The sequence below is a fragment of the Marmota flaviventris genome, chromosome 8 (genome assembly GCF_047511675.1).
Source record: "Marmota flaviventris isolate mMarFla1 chromosome 8, mMarFla1.hap1, whole genome shotgun sequence".
NCBI classification, from domain to species: domain Eukaryota; kingdom Metazoa; phylum Chordata; class Mammalia; order Rodentia; family Sciuridae; genus Marmota; species Marmota flaviventris.
This window is the reverse complement of record NC_092505.1, coordinates 132,388,881-132,404,160: the sequence shown is the minus strand read 5'-3', so window position 1 is coordinate 132,404,160 and position 15,280 is coordinate 132,388,881. Positions and strand designations below refer to the sequence as shown.

At 37.7% G+C, this 15,280-nt stretch overlaps 1 protein-coding gene across 3 annotated transcripts in view; it reads right to left on the bottom strand.

Moving 5' to 3' along the window:
• The window catches only part of Dcaf1 (DDB1 and CUL4 associated factor 1), a 69,258-nt gene that overhangs the window by 20,231 nt on the left and 33,747 nt on the right, over positions 1-15,280 (bottom strand). For all 3 annotated transcript variants that reach the window (XM_071615672.1, XM_027933722.3, XM_071615673.1), the window contains 8 exons: positions 14,382-14,591; positions 12,994-13,163; positions 9,093-9,217; positions 5,971-7,234; positions 4,998-5,196; positions 4,468-4,550; positions 3,145-3,229; positions 222-455 (listed from right to left, as the gene is read on the bottom strand). In XM_071615672.1, coding sequence (XP_071471773.1) covers positions 222-455; positions 3,145-3,229; positions 4,468-4,550; positions 4,998-5,196; positions 5,971-7,234; positions 9,093-9,217; positions 12,994-13,163; positions 14,382-14,591 — 2,370 coding nt within the window. The remainder of the gene's footprint in view (positions 1-221; positions 456-3,144; positions 3,230-4,467; positions 4,551-4,997; positions 5,197-5,970; positions 7,235-9,092; positions 9,218-12,993; positions 13,164-14,381; positions 14,592-15,280) is intronic.

Below are 15,280 nucleotides of genomic sequence, written 5' to 3'. Positions count from 1 at the left end.
AATTGGCAACCCCTGGATTCTACTGTGTCAAAATTATGTAGTAATAATGGTTGTAAATGCTAGTTTTATCTAGGGTGAGATAGGTCTCTAGAAAATTGTGAATTATAACAAAATAATTTGTTTGGCAAATAAGAATAAATCTCTGGATGTGGAAAAAACAAAGAAAAGAAAAAAAGAACTCTGCTTAACAAACTGGATAACAAATGGAGTACAAAGGATACAATTTCAGTATTAATGATGACCTCCAGCCCATTTGGATGGAAAACGCCACTGATGTTCATGTTGAACTTGTCAAACTTGTGAATGGCCTGTGCAGAGCGGACATCCCAGAGGACGCCATCATTTAAGACAAGATCATCTGTAGGATTAAAGGTGGCACAATTCCTCTTGTAGTTGTTGGCAAGATCTGGGTTAAACAGAGTCAACAGCTTGTTGCCAGTCTGAATATCATAAATCTTTAGAGAAGAAGGGGTGGGAAGAGAAAAATCAGACCAATCCATCCATAGACAAATTTAAAGAGAAACTGTATAAAATGCTTCTCCCATGCTTTCTAAGCTTCCCCTACCCCTACCCTGACAAATTACAAAAGCCCTAATACTGTAAAATGACTGGTAAGTAAGAAGATCATACCCATTCAAGCAAAGTTTAAGTGCTTTGTTTCATAGTCAAATCTTTAAAAAGCCCTTTCCCACTAGTAAGAAAAAGAGAAGTGAAACTATGTAGGGACTTAAGAAAAACAAATTTTCCTTCCCTTCCCCTTTTCAAGAAACAGAAAACATTTACACTAAAACAACTGGGTTGTAGCTCAGTGGTAGAGCACTTGCCTAGCATGTGTGAAGCACTGGGTTCAATTCTCAACACCATATACAAATAAATAAAATAAAGGTGCATAAACAACTTAAAAAAAATTGTCCATATCAATCATTGATTACCCACAGAATACTCTTTAAAGTGTTATTTTCTGGAGAAAGACATCAATGAAATAATCTTTTCTCCATAAAATCTCCCAATGTAAACATTTTAGCCCCACCATATTAAAAGTTTTCAAAGTCTACAATATGCAACACATGCAGAGACCAGATCTTTCCCATCAGCTTACAGACACACTATATTACTTCAAATCTTTTCTTTGAAACAAATAAGGAAACACCACAAGGAAACAAACAAATTCATATCATGGGATAAGACAACTAGCCTGGTCTCTTCAAAAGTCAATGTCATGAAAACTGGAGAAATGGTTCTTGGCTTTAAAACATTAGTAAGACATAACAATCAAATGCAATGTGTGAATCTTGGCTGGATCCTGGTTCAAAAAAAACAAACAAACATTTGAAACCAAATACATCAGGAACAAATGGGAAAATTGAGTATGGACTAAATATCAAATAATATTTGGGAATTACTACAATTTTCTTAAATTTGCTAAATGATTTTATATCAAAATATCTATTGTTAGGAGATACACACCATAATATATTACTGAAGGATAAAAATGCCATGATGATGCTTATAATTTTCAACTTCAAAATAATTCAAAACAACACATACACATTTACATACAAAATATGGCAAAATATTAAACTGATAAATCTAGGAAGTGAATATATATATACTATTCTTTCATTTTTCTATGTTTCAATATTTTCAAATGAGAATTTAGGAGAAAATTATCCCTAAATTTCATCCTACAGACTCCTCAACGTGTGACCCTTCTTTCTCTGCTTTGGTTTTCAGCAAAAATATTTCAAAAAAAAATTACATGTACAATTGTGTCCATTTCTCTCCTGCTCTTTCATGAACCACTCTAATCAGGTTTTGCTCCACCAGAATACAGAATTATTTCTTGACAAGGTTAACAACATTGTTAGTCTTCTTTCAGTACTCATCTTCTACAATTCATTAACTGTTTCTGACTCACTGATCAATCCTTTCTCAAATTTATTTTCATTGGTTTCTAGGGTACCTGTCTTCTGGACTTCCTTCTGCCTCACTGGCCACTCTCTCTAGAGCTCCTTCTCAAGTTCATCTTCATTTGCCAACATTTTCTCCCCCATTTGCCAATTTTTATATAGTGGAACAACCAGGGCTCTGTCCTCACAATCTTTTTCATCTTTAGCCCTTTGATCTCATCCAGGTTCATGGCTCTAATTACTATCACCATGTATATATAACTCATATTTATATCTCCCATCCCAGACCTTTCTCCTGAACTCTCAAACTGTGTGCGTGTGTGTGTGTATATATGTATGTATGTATGTATATATATATATTCCACTCCCCATTCCCTACTGAATGTCTAATGAATTTCAAACTTCATGTGTCCAAAACCCCAGGGTCATGGCCTATCATTTCTCATGGTCTCTCCATGCCCACATGCACCCAGCTGTATTGCTCTTCTCACATATAGGCTGGTACAACACCTTCTGGCCTAACTGGAAGGTCTGCTATTGCCTCTCTCAAAGAAACCAGAGCCACTATAGAAATTTTACACTGAATCATATATCCTCTGATCACCATCCAGTGTCTTCATCTTACTCAGTGGAAAAGCCAAAGGTTGGTCCTAACTATAAAATATGGGGTCATCACTGACCTCAGCACTTACCCTCTCCTCTCCTCCCTCCCCGCAAGCAAGGGCTTTTCCCTTCCATTCCCTCTGCCTTACAACCTCTTTTGCCTCTCTGCTTCAATCATGCTTCCTTCATGGCTCTGCTCAAACAGTAACCAATCTGTAATGTTGGCTATCCCAGATAAAACAGAAATCCCCCACACCTCCAATAAGCATTTCCTCTTACTTTCTTTTTTCCTGCAACACCACCTAATTACAGCATATATTTGTTTCTTTATTTACTGCTTCAGGCTCCATAAAAGGCACAGACCTTAATTTAACTAAAACTTAGTAAGAACTCAACAACGAATCTGCTGGCCTTTAATATCTTTCTCAAATTCCATGTTCAGCCCTTTCATATTCTTCCCATATAACTTAAAACTACTTTATTACACTTTTAGATTTTAACTGGTAGGAAAATCATTGAGTATTTCTAGTGACCCACCCGTAAGACTTAAGTCCTCACATCTGATCCAGAAGATTTCAGTAGGAACAAATGAGTAAAATCAGCTTAAAGCAATGAATGCTTAAGTACTCACATGGGCAATGTCTCCTTTTGTGCCTATGACCCGATCCTGAGAGTGCTTACTGAACTCAACATAGTGATCTTCTGCAAAGGAATGCCTACAAACAATAAACATACCAAAATGACACACCCTCAAGATTTATGCTTTTAACAAACTGAAAATCAGCCCCTTGCACAACCGTACTCACCCAAAATCCTTAGCTCCCAAAGAGAAAACAACTGTACACACTTGAATTAAAAAGAAAAGTCCCTCCACTAGAACATCTGTGAGGTTGGCTCCCAAAGAGAAAACAACTGTACACACGTGAATTAAAAAGAAAATTCCCTCCACTAGAACACCCGTGAGGACCCCAAATAATTAACAGGAATTCCTTGATTACAGAAATGGCTAATAGGGTACATGTGAGTATAGCTCAGCAGTAGAATGCCAGCCTAGTTCTCTAAAAGAAATACCCCAGGAGCTGGAGTTCTGGCTCAGCGGCAGAGCATTCACCTAGCACGTGTGAGGCCCTGGGTTCAATCCTCAGCACTATATAAAAATAAATAAAATAAAGGTATTGTGTCCAACTACAACTAAAAAGTAAACATTTAAAAAAAGAAAAAGAAACACCCCAGCAAACAGTGCAATTATACCCTATGTAAATACTTAGGGGAAAAAAAAAAACATAAATGTGTCATTATGGGTTAGTCAAGGGTCTGCTGCACAACTGGAATGTAAACACTTCATAAGAATATCTAGAGGGCTGGGGCTATATAGCTCAGTGGTAAAGCGCTTGCCTCGCATGTGTGAGGCACTGGGTTCAATCCTCAGCACCACATAAAAAATAAATAAAGATACTGTGGGTTCATCTACAACTAAAAGAATATTTTTAAAAAGAATATCTAGGGCTGGGGATGTGGCTCAAGCGGTAGCATGCTAGCCTGGCATGCGTGGGGCTCTGGATTCGATCCTCAACACCACATAAAAATAAAATAAAGATATTGTGTCCACATGAAACTAAAAAATAAATATTTTTATTTAAAAAAAGGAATATCTAGATAATGATGGGGCTGAGGTTATGGCTCAGCAATAGAGCGCTCGCCTCACATGTGCAAGGCCCTGGGTTTGATCCTCAGCACCACATAAAAATAAATAAAATTATTGTGTCCAACTCCAAAAAAATATATATTTTTTTAAAAAAAAAAGAATATCTAGAAAATGAGAAAGATAAAATCTTATTAAACATGAGCCTCATTTTTTCCCAAAAGGCTCCTTGTCTAAAACCAGATGAAGGGGGATACAAATTAAGTAATGAAAACACAGAGACATGAGACTACAAAAGTAAATAATACATACTTCATATCAAATACTGATTTCATTCCCCAAAGTGCAGACAAAGGCTGGCTCCAGGTAGCAGATGTCAGCAGCAAGGACCCATCCTAAAAGGAGGAGGAGACCCAAGGTGGGTAAACATGTATTTACACATATGCAGATGTCTCTGACATTAGCATTTTAACATACAAAGATAAAAAACATTTGATTCAAGAAAAAATAAAAAACTCTCCAGAACCAAGAAATACTCAGAAACCAGTAGGGTTTAAATATAAGAACCTGTAGTGCCCTAGAAAACAATTATAAGAACAGTAAATCCTCCTAAACTAGTTTTTAAAAAATTGTTTTAAATAGCTCCAATATGTTGTAAAGATGTCAATGATGATTCCTCTCTTCTTAATACCTGGCCATATTCCTCTGAAATACAAGTCATCTTCAACTAGAATTTCCACCTGATTCAAAAAGAATCAGACCCAACAAAGGTGAGTCTCCTTTTCTCCACTTCACCAACCTGTCTCAGAATGATTGAGAGCATCCAGGGAAGAAGCACTTACCCTGGAGGGTTCAAGGTGTGTGATGGCTGAGTTGTGACAGTTATAGCTGGCCTCCTCCTGTCCACTAAATACATTGTACAGCTTCAGCTGCCCTGTGCAGGTACCAAGCATCAAGAACCGCTCTCGTGCTGAGAATGCACAGCAGGTAAAGCCACTCTCGTCTTCATTGGCTTCCCGAAACACTGAAATAGGGCGAAATCTAAGCAAAAAATCAAAAACTGAGAATCAGAGGCAAAAGATATATACAAGAACTCTGAAAAGGAAAATCTGCTAGAAAGAATAAAGAAAAAACAGAATTACATTTCAAAAAGTAAGCTTTTCTGAAATATCAATGACCTTCATGGTTCATTTTCATTTTAAATGAGAAATTAACAATCCTTAGCAAGAAAAGTGAAGCAGGTTGCCAACCTGCTTCAAAATGGTTGCCAACCATTTTGAGTTGCCCATCTATTACTGATGATTTTTAGCGTTCAGGTTACAAAGCCGCTCTTAACAAACTGTTAGAAAACAGTCTTTACTACTGGCCACAACCTGTTACACCATAAACTTTAATTTTGTGCAAGACTCTGAAGTGTAAGGGGTTCAGAAATGCACAAATGCACTTACAAATTAAACAAAGATTCCCATTTTAAAGCTGTGATCACACCACCTTTATGTTAGGTTTGTAAAGGATAAGAATGGAAGGCAACTTGGACAAAGACAAGTTTGAAAGCTTGACTAGGGGTGGTGTGTTGTATGGGTTCTAGAAAATAAACTGCTTTTGACTATCATATCAATATATTGTCAACAATAACACAAGGAATCTATGGTTGACAAAAGGTGGTACACTTATATCACTTGTGTAGACACAATGACAAACTTGTATTTCAGGCCAACAATGGCTTTCTTAACTAATCACTGTGCCATTACTGCCCAAACACTTTGATCTAAATATAAGAATCATTCCAATTTCCACAAAGGAGGCTCTCCTTACCTGCTAAAGATAAGGTGCCTATCAAAGCATCCACCATCTACCCCTCCATATTTTGGAAATGATGCCCTGCGGTTTAGCCTTGAGGTAAAGTTTATTGGCGCTTGCCGCCTCTGTTTTGGCTCAGGACATTGGTGAGGAGTAAAGAGAGAGAAAGGTGGACAGGTGGCAACTGGATTCTTGCAGCGAGCATGTTGCTCTCTAAGATATTCTGTGATGATACTGTCCAGCGTAGGTGGGGAAGGAAGATGTCTGTCCAACTGCTTTTTTATGGCTGGGCTCTGGCTGTAGGCACCATGGTCCGACTTCTGCCGCAACACTCTGATTTTTCTGCCATTACAGGGTGACGGCCTCTCTCTAATAAAACTGATCCTACCAATCAAAGGGGAGTTGCCTGCATAAGATGGACCAGGCAGAGCTAATGAACCCTGTGGGGGCCGTGGCTGAGGATGGGCAGTAGGGGCAGAAGGAGCAGAAGCACCCACAGCAGCATGGCTACCCAATCTAGTTGCAATGCCATTAGCAATACGAGGCGTTCGAGGAAGAGAGACAGGAGAAGCAGCAGCAGTTACTGGGGTGAAGGCAGAAGAATGGGAGGCAGCAGTCATGGGCAGGTCAGCCTCTTTTGTCAGCACAGTTGCTGTCTCTCCAAGCCCTTTAGAAATGAGATGGTTTCGTATCAACAGAAGCAGCTCTTTCTCAGGGAAGGAGATTCTTGACTGGGCAACAACATCTGCTTTTTGCAGCCGTGCCAGGGAGACATCAGTGCCAATGAGAAGTGGCTTTCCTGACACCCGTTCAATGAGTTCAGCGGCATACTTGCAGAATTTGACATGGTCACTACGCTTGTCCTGCAGCACAGGCTCCTTCATCAGCTGCTGGATCTGGCAGCTGCTGAAAAGGGGCAGTTTGCTGATGATCTGCCGGACAGTGCTACTGCGAGACAGGCCCACCAGAGCCTTGCAAGCCAGGGCCCGAATCTGGTCTGCATCTGTGATGGGCATCTTGATGGACAGCAAAGACAGAAGCACCTTGATGCCATTGTTAGACTGAACCACATTCCACATCTTGGCCAGGGTGTGCTCACTGCTCTTGGGGGTCTGAGGCAACTTTCTGCGAGGAGTTCCAGAAATAAATTTGCCAATACTAGATATTCGGTTATCCGGGCCACACACACAATTGATGATAATCTGAAGTGCAGACTTCTGAATCTCAGCATCATGGATAAAGAACTCACCCTCAGCCACTCCTAAAATAATGCTGATACCTATGAGAGGGAAAAAATATATATTATTTCTCACAAAACAAATGGTTAACACTTTACTGGTTGTCCCAGAACCAAAATTTGGAGTTCTAATTATTGGTTGAATAGGGGGGGGGAAAAACCTGTATTTTTTTTAAAGTACAAGAAATTTTTTGCATAAAATACAATCAGTTCTACTATAATGTTTTTTGGTTTTGTTTCTGTGATACTGGGGATTGAACCCAGGGGCACTCTTTCACTGAACTACATTCCCACTAATTTTTTTTTTTTTCCTTTTTTTAAATTTCCCCATCCCTTTAAAGTTTTTGAGACAGGGCTAGTCAAAATTGCAATCCTCCTGCCTCAGACTTCTAAATTACTGGGATTACAGGTATGCCACCATGCTCAGTTAGTTACAATGTAACTTTATAATATAATACCTCACATGTAGTTATTAAATAAGCAAATAATATTAGTATTATGTGTAAGTCACCAAGGTTCATGCACAAATTTTCCTAAGTAAGGGGAACAAAAGAGTGGGAATAAATTAAAAACTTCTACAGGGGGTTGGGGATGTGGCTCAAGCGGTAGCGCGCTCGCCTGGCATGCGTGCGGCCCGGGTTCGATCCTCAGCACCACATACAGACAAAGATGTGTCCGCCAAATATTAAAAATAAATATTAAAATTTAAAAAAAAAAAAAAAAAACTTCTACAGGAAAAGAAAGAGCCCTCAGAGTTCAGCTGCTACCATGGCAGTGGGAACCTTTTCCACTACATATTAAGAAAATTAGCCAGAACAAGGCACAGTGCATTATGCCTGTAATCACAGCAACTCGGGAGCTGAAGCAAGGGAACCACAAATTCGAGGGCAGCATCAGAAACTTAGTGAGACTCAGTTTCAAAATAAAAAATTTTAAAATGTCTGGGATTGGGCACAGTGGCTCACACCTGTAATCCCAGCAGCTCAGAAGGTTAACACAGGAGGATCGCAAAATTCAAAGCCAGCCTCAGCAATGGCAAAGTGCAAAGCAATTTAGTAAGACTCCATCTCTAAAAAATACAAAATAAGCCTGGGGATTGTGGCTCAGTGGTCAAGTGCCCCTGAGTTCAATCCCCGGTACCCCCCCCCCCCAAAAAAAAAGAAGGGCTGGGAATGTATCTCAGCAGTAGAGCAACATTGAGTTTAATCCCCAGTACCACAAAAATAAATAAATAAATGAATGAATGAATGAATAAATACAAGTGCCTGAACCTTTGGCTTTCTCCTCACAGCAGTGGTGATACAACATCTGGTTTTAGCAGTCTTGCCAGGGACACATCATTAAAGCAAATAAATAAATAAATAAAACCAAGTGCCCCCAGCAGAGTGGTGTACTCCAGGAACCAGAGTCAGTAACATTATCTCCCTTGCTAACTTCAATATAGTACCCTCAGAAACCTGCTCTTAATAAAGGAATATCTTCAAATGAAAGCTATTTTCCTTGTGTATGGTTGCCAAACATTTTGAGTTGCCCCTCTATTACTGATTATTTTTAGTGTTCAGATTACAAAGCTGCTTCCACAAAACAGTTAGAAAACAGTCTTTTACTACTGGCCACAACCCATTACACCATAAACTTTATTTTTAGTGCAACACTCTGCACTGTAATGTGTTCGGAAATGCACACCTACCATTATAGCAGAAATGCCTGAACCACTCACAAACCCTGAATTTACTAGCATGACTCCCTTATGTGAAACTATATGGTGCTATTTATAAGAGGAAAAACAAGGAACCTTCCTCTACTACTTTCTGTTCTAATATCCCAAAATTAGGTAAGTAACCACAACCAGCAAAGGATAACAAATTCACACAAAGCAACAACAAAAATGTCAACCTACCTACAGTGGAGATGGTAGAGCCAGCTTCATCCAATACATCCACTGATTCTGCCAACTGGAGCTGGATTTTTGGCACCACAGTGAGAATAGCCAGGACATCCAAAGCAAAGCGCACAGTATCATTCCTAGACAGGAAGAACAATTAGTCAAAGACAAACTATGATATAGTCACAAGAAACTATAACAGTTTTTTTAAAGAGAAAGGAAAACAACAGATCATGATTACCACTGGTGAACTCTATTACTAGTAGCATCAAATGAATATGTCACAATGACATTACTTCCCAAAAACACAGGGATGAATTTTTACCTATCAAAGTCCTAAAATTAAAGACAAAAAATTAGCCAGCCATGGTGGTCCATGACTATAATTCCAGCTACTCATCAGGAAGCAGAACAATTGTAAGTTTGAGGGCAGCCAAAGCAACTTAGGAAGACCCTGTCTCAAAATAAAAATTAAAAAGGGTTGGGGATACGGTTCAGATATCAAATAGAACACTTGAGGCCTTGGGTTCAATCCCTAGAACCAAAAATCATCATGCTCCTCCTCCTCCTCCTCCTCCTTGATGCTGAAGAAGATAAACAGGACACTCTAGAAGCAATCTGGAGATATGAAACATGATTCTTAAAATATTCATAATCTTTAGCCCAGGAATTGACCCTTTAGCAATCTGTCCTAAGAAACCAAACTTAAGTACAAAGAAGTATTTATGTACAGACTAAGGATTCCTTATCCAAAATACTTGGGACAGAAGTGCTTCAGATTTCAGTGTTTTCTGAATTTTGGAATATTAGCATAGACATTACCAGTTGAGCATCCAAAATCCAAAAATCCAAATCTGAAATGCTGCAGAATTCAAAAACATGATAAACTACCCTGCAGTTAATGACAATCATTTTCAAACCACTCTAAAGGACAAGGAACAGGGCTCCAAATACACATCAAGGAAACAGAAAATAATGTAAGATACAAAATTGAAACTCCAACACCACCAAGCTCCCCTATGCTAATGACAGAAGAAAAGGTTAAGGTCATTTTACAATGTTTGGCAATACCCAACTACGGTGAAAATGAAGACACCCCACAACCCAGGTTCTATACATATCTTCAACACTCCAAAAGGAAGTATGGTACCATCTATTTACTAAATGACACTAAATGCAAATGGAAACAAACCGTTATTTAGGAATATAACAGTTTAAACAAATATTAACATGTATGAATTTCACAAAAATAAGAATGTGCGATTGCAAAAGGTAGATGTAGGAAAACATTCATATAATTTAAAAACACACAAAGCAGTACTATATAATTGTTTATGGACATGCAGATATGTACAGTATAAAGAACATTAATGGACAGAATTCAGAAAACTGGTCACCCTGGGGAGGTAGGAAAAAAGAATGAAACTGAGAATAAAGCATATGAAGATGAATACACAACAGTTGTTACATGCCTTTCCTTTTTGTGTTTGAAATACTTCACAGAAAAAGATGAATGTGACCAAATATAATAATCTTAACTATGTATATATTATGAAAAAAGAGAAAATTAATGGTGATTAAAAGTAATTTTCTTTTCGTAAGGTTCTGTATATTGTAAGGTCAAAGCAAGCATTTATTAACTTTATTTTTCTTTTTTCTCTTTTATTTATTTTTTAGTACCAGGGATTGAACCTGGGGCACTTAACCACTGAGCCATATCCCCAGACCTTTTTATATTTTATTTTAGAGACAGGGTCTCATTGAGTTGCTCAGGGCCTCACTAAGTTGCTGAGGCTGGCTCTCAACTCACAATCCTCCTGCCTCAGCCTCCCAAGCCATTGGGATTACAGGTGTGTGCCACCACGCCTGGCCTATTAATTTTATTTTTAAAAAATATATTTCAGCTGGAGTTGTAGCTCAGGTTAGAGCACTTACCTAGCAAGCACAAGGCCTTGAGTCCAATCTCTAGCACCACACATAAAAAAATAAATAAGCCTTTCTTTCTGCAGTAGTAAGGATCAAAACTAGGACATGGGTTAGGCAAATGCTCTACGACTCAACTATACTCCCAGCCCCTGCATATGCTTTTTAAATCAATGACATATTTTTACATTAAGAATTGTAATGAGTTAAATAAATAAATAAATATAAACATATATATATATATATATATTAGTCAAAACAATGTATATTAATATCCTTCCTGACTATCTTTTATTTGGTACTGGGGACTAAACCCAGGAGTACTTCAGCATGAGCCACATCCCCAGCCCTTTTTATTTTTTGAGACAGGATCTTTCTAAGTTGCTTGAGGCCTCACTTTGTCTCAAATTTGTACTGCCTCAGACTCCCAAGTCACTGGAATTACACGTGTGCACCACCATGCTCAACACGCTTTCATTATCTTTTAAGTAATTCTCCAAGTAAATATATTAACCTACATATTTCCAATACTATAAAAAAGCAGTTCTCAGGGCTCAGGTACCATCTATTTACTAAATGACACTATAGCTCAGTGATAGAGCATTTGCCTAACATGCTCAAGATCTTGGAGTTTGATCACCCACACTGCTTTTAAATAAATACACACATACACACATGACAATGGTTCCCAAGCTGCAGACAAGTGAATCCCAGAAGTCTTCAAGACCCTTTTAGAAGGTTCCATTAAGTTAAGCTATGTTCATAAAAATGTTAAGATGTTATTTTCCTTTCTCACTCTCATTCTCTCACAAATGCGTCTTTTTTTAAAGAGTATTTTTAGTTGTAGATGAACACAAGAACTTTATTTTGTTTATTTATTTTTTATGTGGTGCTGAGAATAGAACCCAATGCCTCCCATGTGCAAGGCAAGCACTTTACCACTGAGCCACAACCCCAGCCCCAAATATGAGTCTTCCAAAAACTATGTGATATGTAATGTTACAAGACTGAATATAAAGAAGATGTAAAATATTAAGCCAACCCTTTTTTTTAAAGCTTTGCTAAATCATCTGGTTTTATTTTAGAAATTTTTCATAAAAAATGCTAAAATTCAATGGGATCACATTAAAGTAAATTTATAGTTTTACATTTTGTTTTAATATCTAAGATAGTAGACACTGATAAACATAACAAAAAAAAAAAGCTCTTCAGAGTTCCTTCTTATTTTTAATATGGTAAAAGGGTCCTTAGGCCAGGAAGTTAGAGAACGGTTGCTTCAAAAGTACCCTACTAGATTTAGAATACTGGAATTTAGCAAACAAGCTATATACTTCCCCTAATAAGCCCCAACTGTCTTTATAGCAATGGGTAGACATGGAAAAGGGGGAGGTCAAGAAATGCTATTTATAAACTTCTTTACTATTCTCTTCAAACCCCCATCTTTTTCAAATTATAGTTTTAATTATTTTTACATCATTCTCAAAACAGAACCACCCAACCTCCCTACTATATCAGCTGCCCTCTTCTGAGATTCACCCTACTCTGCTGACTGCCTTTAATTTCACAGAATTGTGAAAATCATTACAGTGTGTTGATCCAAAGAGCAAAAAGACAGTTCTACGATAAACAATACATGACTGTCAAGCTAAAGATATTCAAAAAGTTTAAGTACCAAAAAACAAGGACTCCAGCTTCAAGAGAGGACTTCAAACCCAGCTCTATGATAAAGATATGTAAATTACATAACTTCTGAGAGTATAAATTGTTGATCCTTGTCTACCATGTAATGTTTACAATCGCCAAGACCATATATAGGAACAAGCACTCTGTAAATTAAAATCAAATTTTTGTGCTTAATTTCATTTCTCAAATTCAAGTCTAAATTCAATAAATGTTTGTTAAGTGTACACCATGTGCAAACCAAACCAACATCAATTTTAATAAAAGCAAAAAGCAGGATGGAACTTCATTTGAAACCTTTCTCTGGTCCCACCTTGCATAATAGGTCTTCCAATTGCAGGCAATAGAAATAAGCTGTAACAAGAGTTGCACACAAGAAAGTTTGAGGAAGACTTCAGCTGGTTCCCAGTATAGCTGAGCTGGGCCATATTCTATCAAAAACTCCATCATTTCCACAATCTGTTCATGAGTATATGAACATGCCTATAAGGAGACATACATGTTATTTTTATATATACTCTATTATCTGCCTGTCATCTTCTGAAGCACAGCTCAGTGACCAACAGATTTTGATAATAGCTTTCCAATACCATAATTCTTGAGTCAATAGCCAATATGTGAAACAATGATTACATAACTTTTTTTTATTTTATTTATTTTAGTTGTTGATGGACCTTTATTTTTTATTTACATGTGGTGTTGAGAATCGAACCCAGTGCCTCAAAATTCAAGGCAAGTGCTTTACCACTGAGCCACAACCCCAGACCACATTTGTTTATTTTTAACTACAGACTCACATTCTTCCCAATAAAATAACAATGTTAGTTTGTACATATGTTTCATAGCTTAAAAAATAAGATGGGCATGGTGGTACATGCCTGTAATCCCAGTGACTCAAGAGGCTGAGGCAGAAAGATCACAAGATCAAAGCCAGTCTCAGCAACTTAGCAAAATCCTCAGCATCTTATCAAGACCCTGTCTCAAAATAAAAGAGACTCACAGTAAGTAGCTGAGCAGCAAAAGGCCCCTGGGTTCAATCCCTAGTACCCCACCCCAAAAAAAAAGAGAGAGAAAGAAGCAACAGGGAATTGATATATTTTCAATCTGCTGATTTTTAAAACATGCAAATACTGACCTTGGTCCCAAAATATAACAAATAAATTCCAAAATGAAAGAAAAGTAGAGATATAGACATACTCTTTCCAAAAATAATTCTGCACAAGAGGCAGAATGTCTAGTACTTTTCAGAGAAGAAAACTCTTTAAAGGGCTGGGGATATAACTCACTAGTACAGCACTTGCTCAAGACCCTGGATTCAATCCCCAGTACAAAACAAAACAACAACAACAAAAAAAAAAAAATCAGTAAACAAAAATTACGAGTTCCTTAACACACATTTAAGTTCACCCTTTAGTTTTAGTGTCCCAGAAAAATAATGACTTAGTAACTGACAGCAAAATATGCCACTGAAATTCACCTATTATATATATTTTCAATTGTTTTGCTTCATACAGGGAAAGTAAAATTCAACAATGCATTATCTTGCAGAAATTCCACTGATCTGGTGATGCAACTGTGTGTGGGAACAAGACTAATCTTTAAAAACTATATCCTTGGACTGGGTGTAACTCAGTTTTCCTAGTATGCACAAGGTCCTGGATTCAATCCCCAATAACACAAAAACAGAATACAACCTCTTACCTTGTATGGGGGTTGAGGGTGAACAAGAATGCCACCCTCAGTTCTCTGAAGTGACTGTTTCACTTGTTCCAATTTAATGGCCAGGTGAGCCTCAAAATACTTGCGCAAGGCCATGCAGGTATGTTTCCCAGTTTGACGGCTAGCAAATATTTCATCATCACTCAGAAGTGCACCCTGATCTTCCAAATTTAGAATCTCCAAAGTACTGATCTATTAATAAACATTAAAAATTGAGGCAGAAGAAGGAGAAAGGACAAGAAATGTAAAAGGAAAACAAGGTAGACTTTTTTAAAAATATTTTTTAGTGTTGGCGGACCTTTATTTTATTCATTTATTTATATGAGGTTCGGAGAATTGAACCCAGTGCTTCACACATGTGAGCCAAGCACTCTACCACTGAGCCACAACCCCAGCCCCCAAAACAAGATAGACTTTTATGCCTAAAAGATGAACAAATATCAAAGTATATCTATATATACAACAGGCTATAGCCATATGAAAACAAAACATTATACTCACATAAAAAAAAATATGCAGCTTTTAATTATGTTAAAAGATATATAGGCATAAAGCTTTTGCTCTTAGAAAGGTCAAGATTGACATAGGATTACTGCATTCAAAGCCAGTCTATAATGGCACAAAGAGTCCTCCAACTATTAAAGAGAAAGGGAATGGGGCTGGGGATGTTGTTCAGAGGCAGAGCCTGTGTGACACCCTGGGTTCAATCTCCAGCACCCACCTTCTATAGCATGCTTGAGGCTCTGGCTTCAATCCTCAGTACCACAAAAGAAGGAGAAAAAAATTTACACAAAGAATGATAACAAAACTCCTCCAATCAGAAGCTTCCTCTCCTCATTGGGATGCTATTAAAAGCAGCCAAAACAAGCAGGATCTCTGCA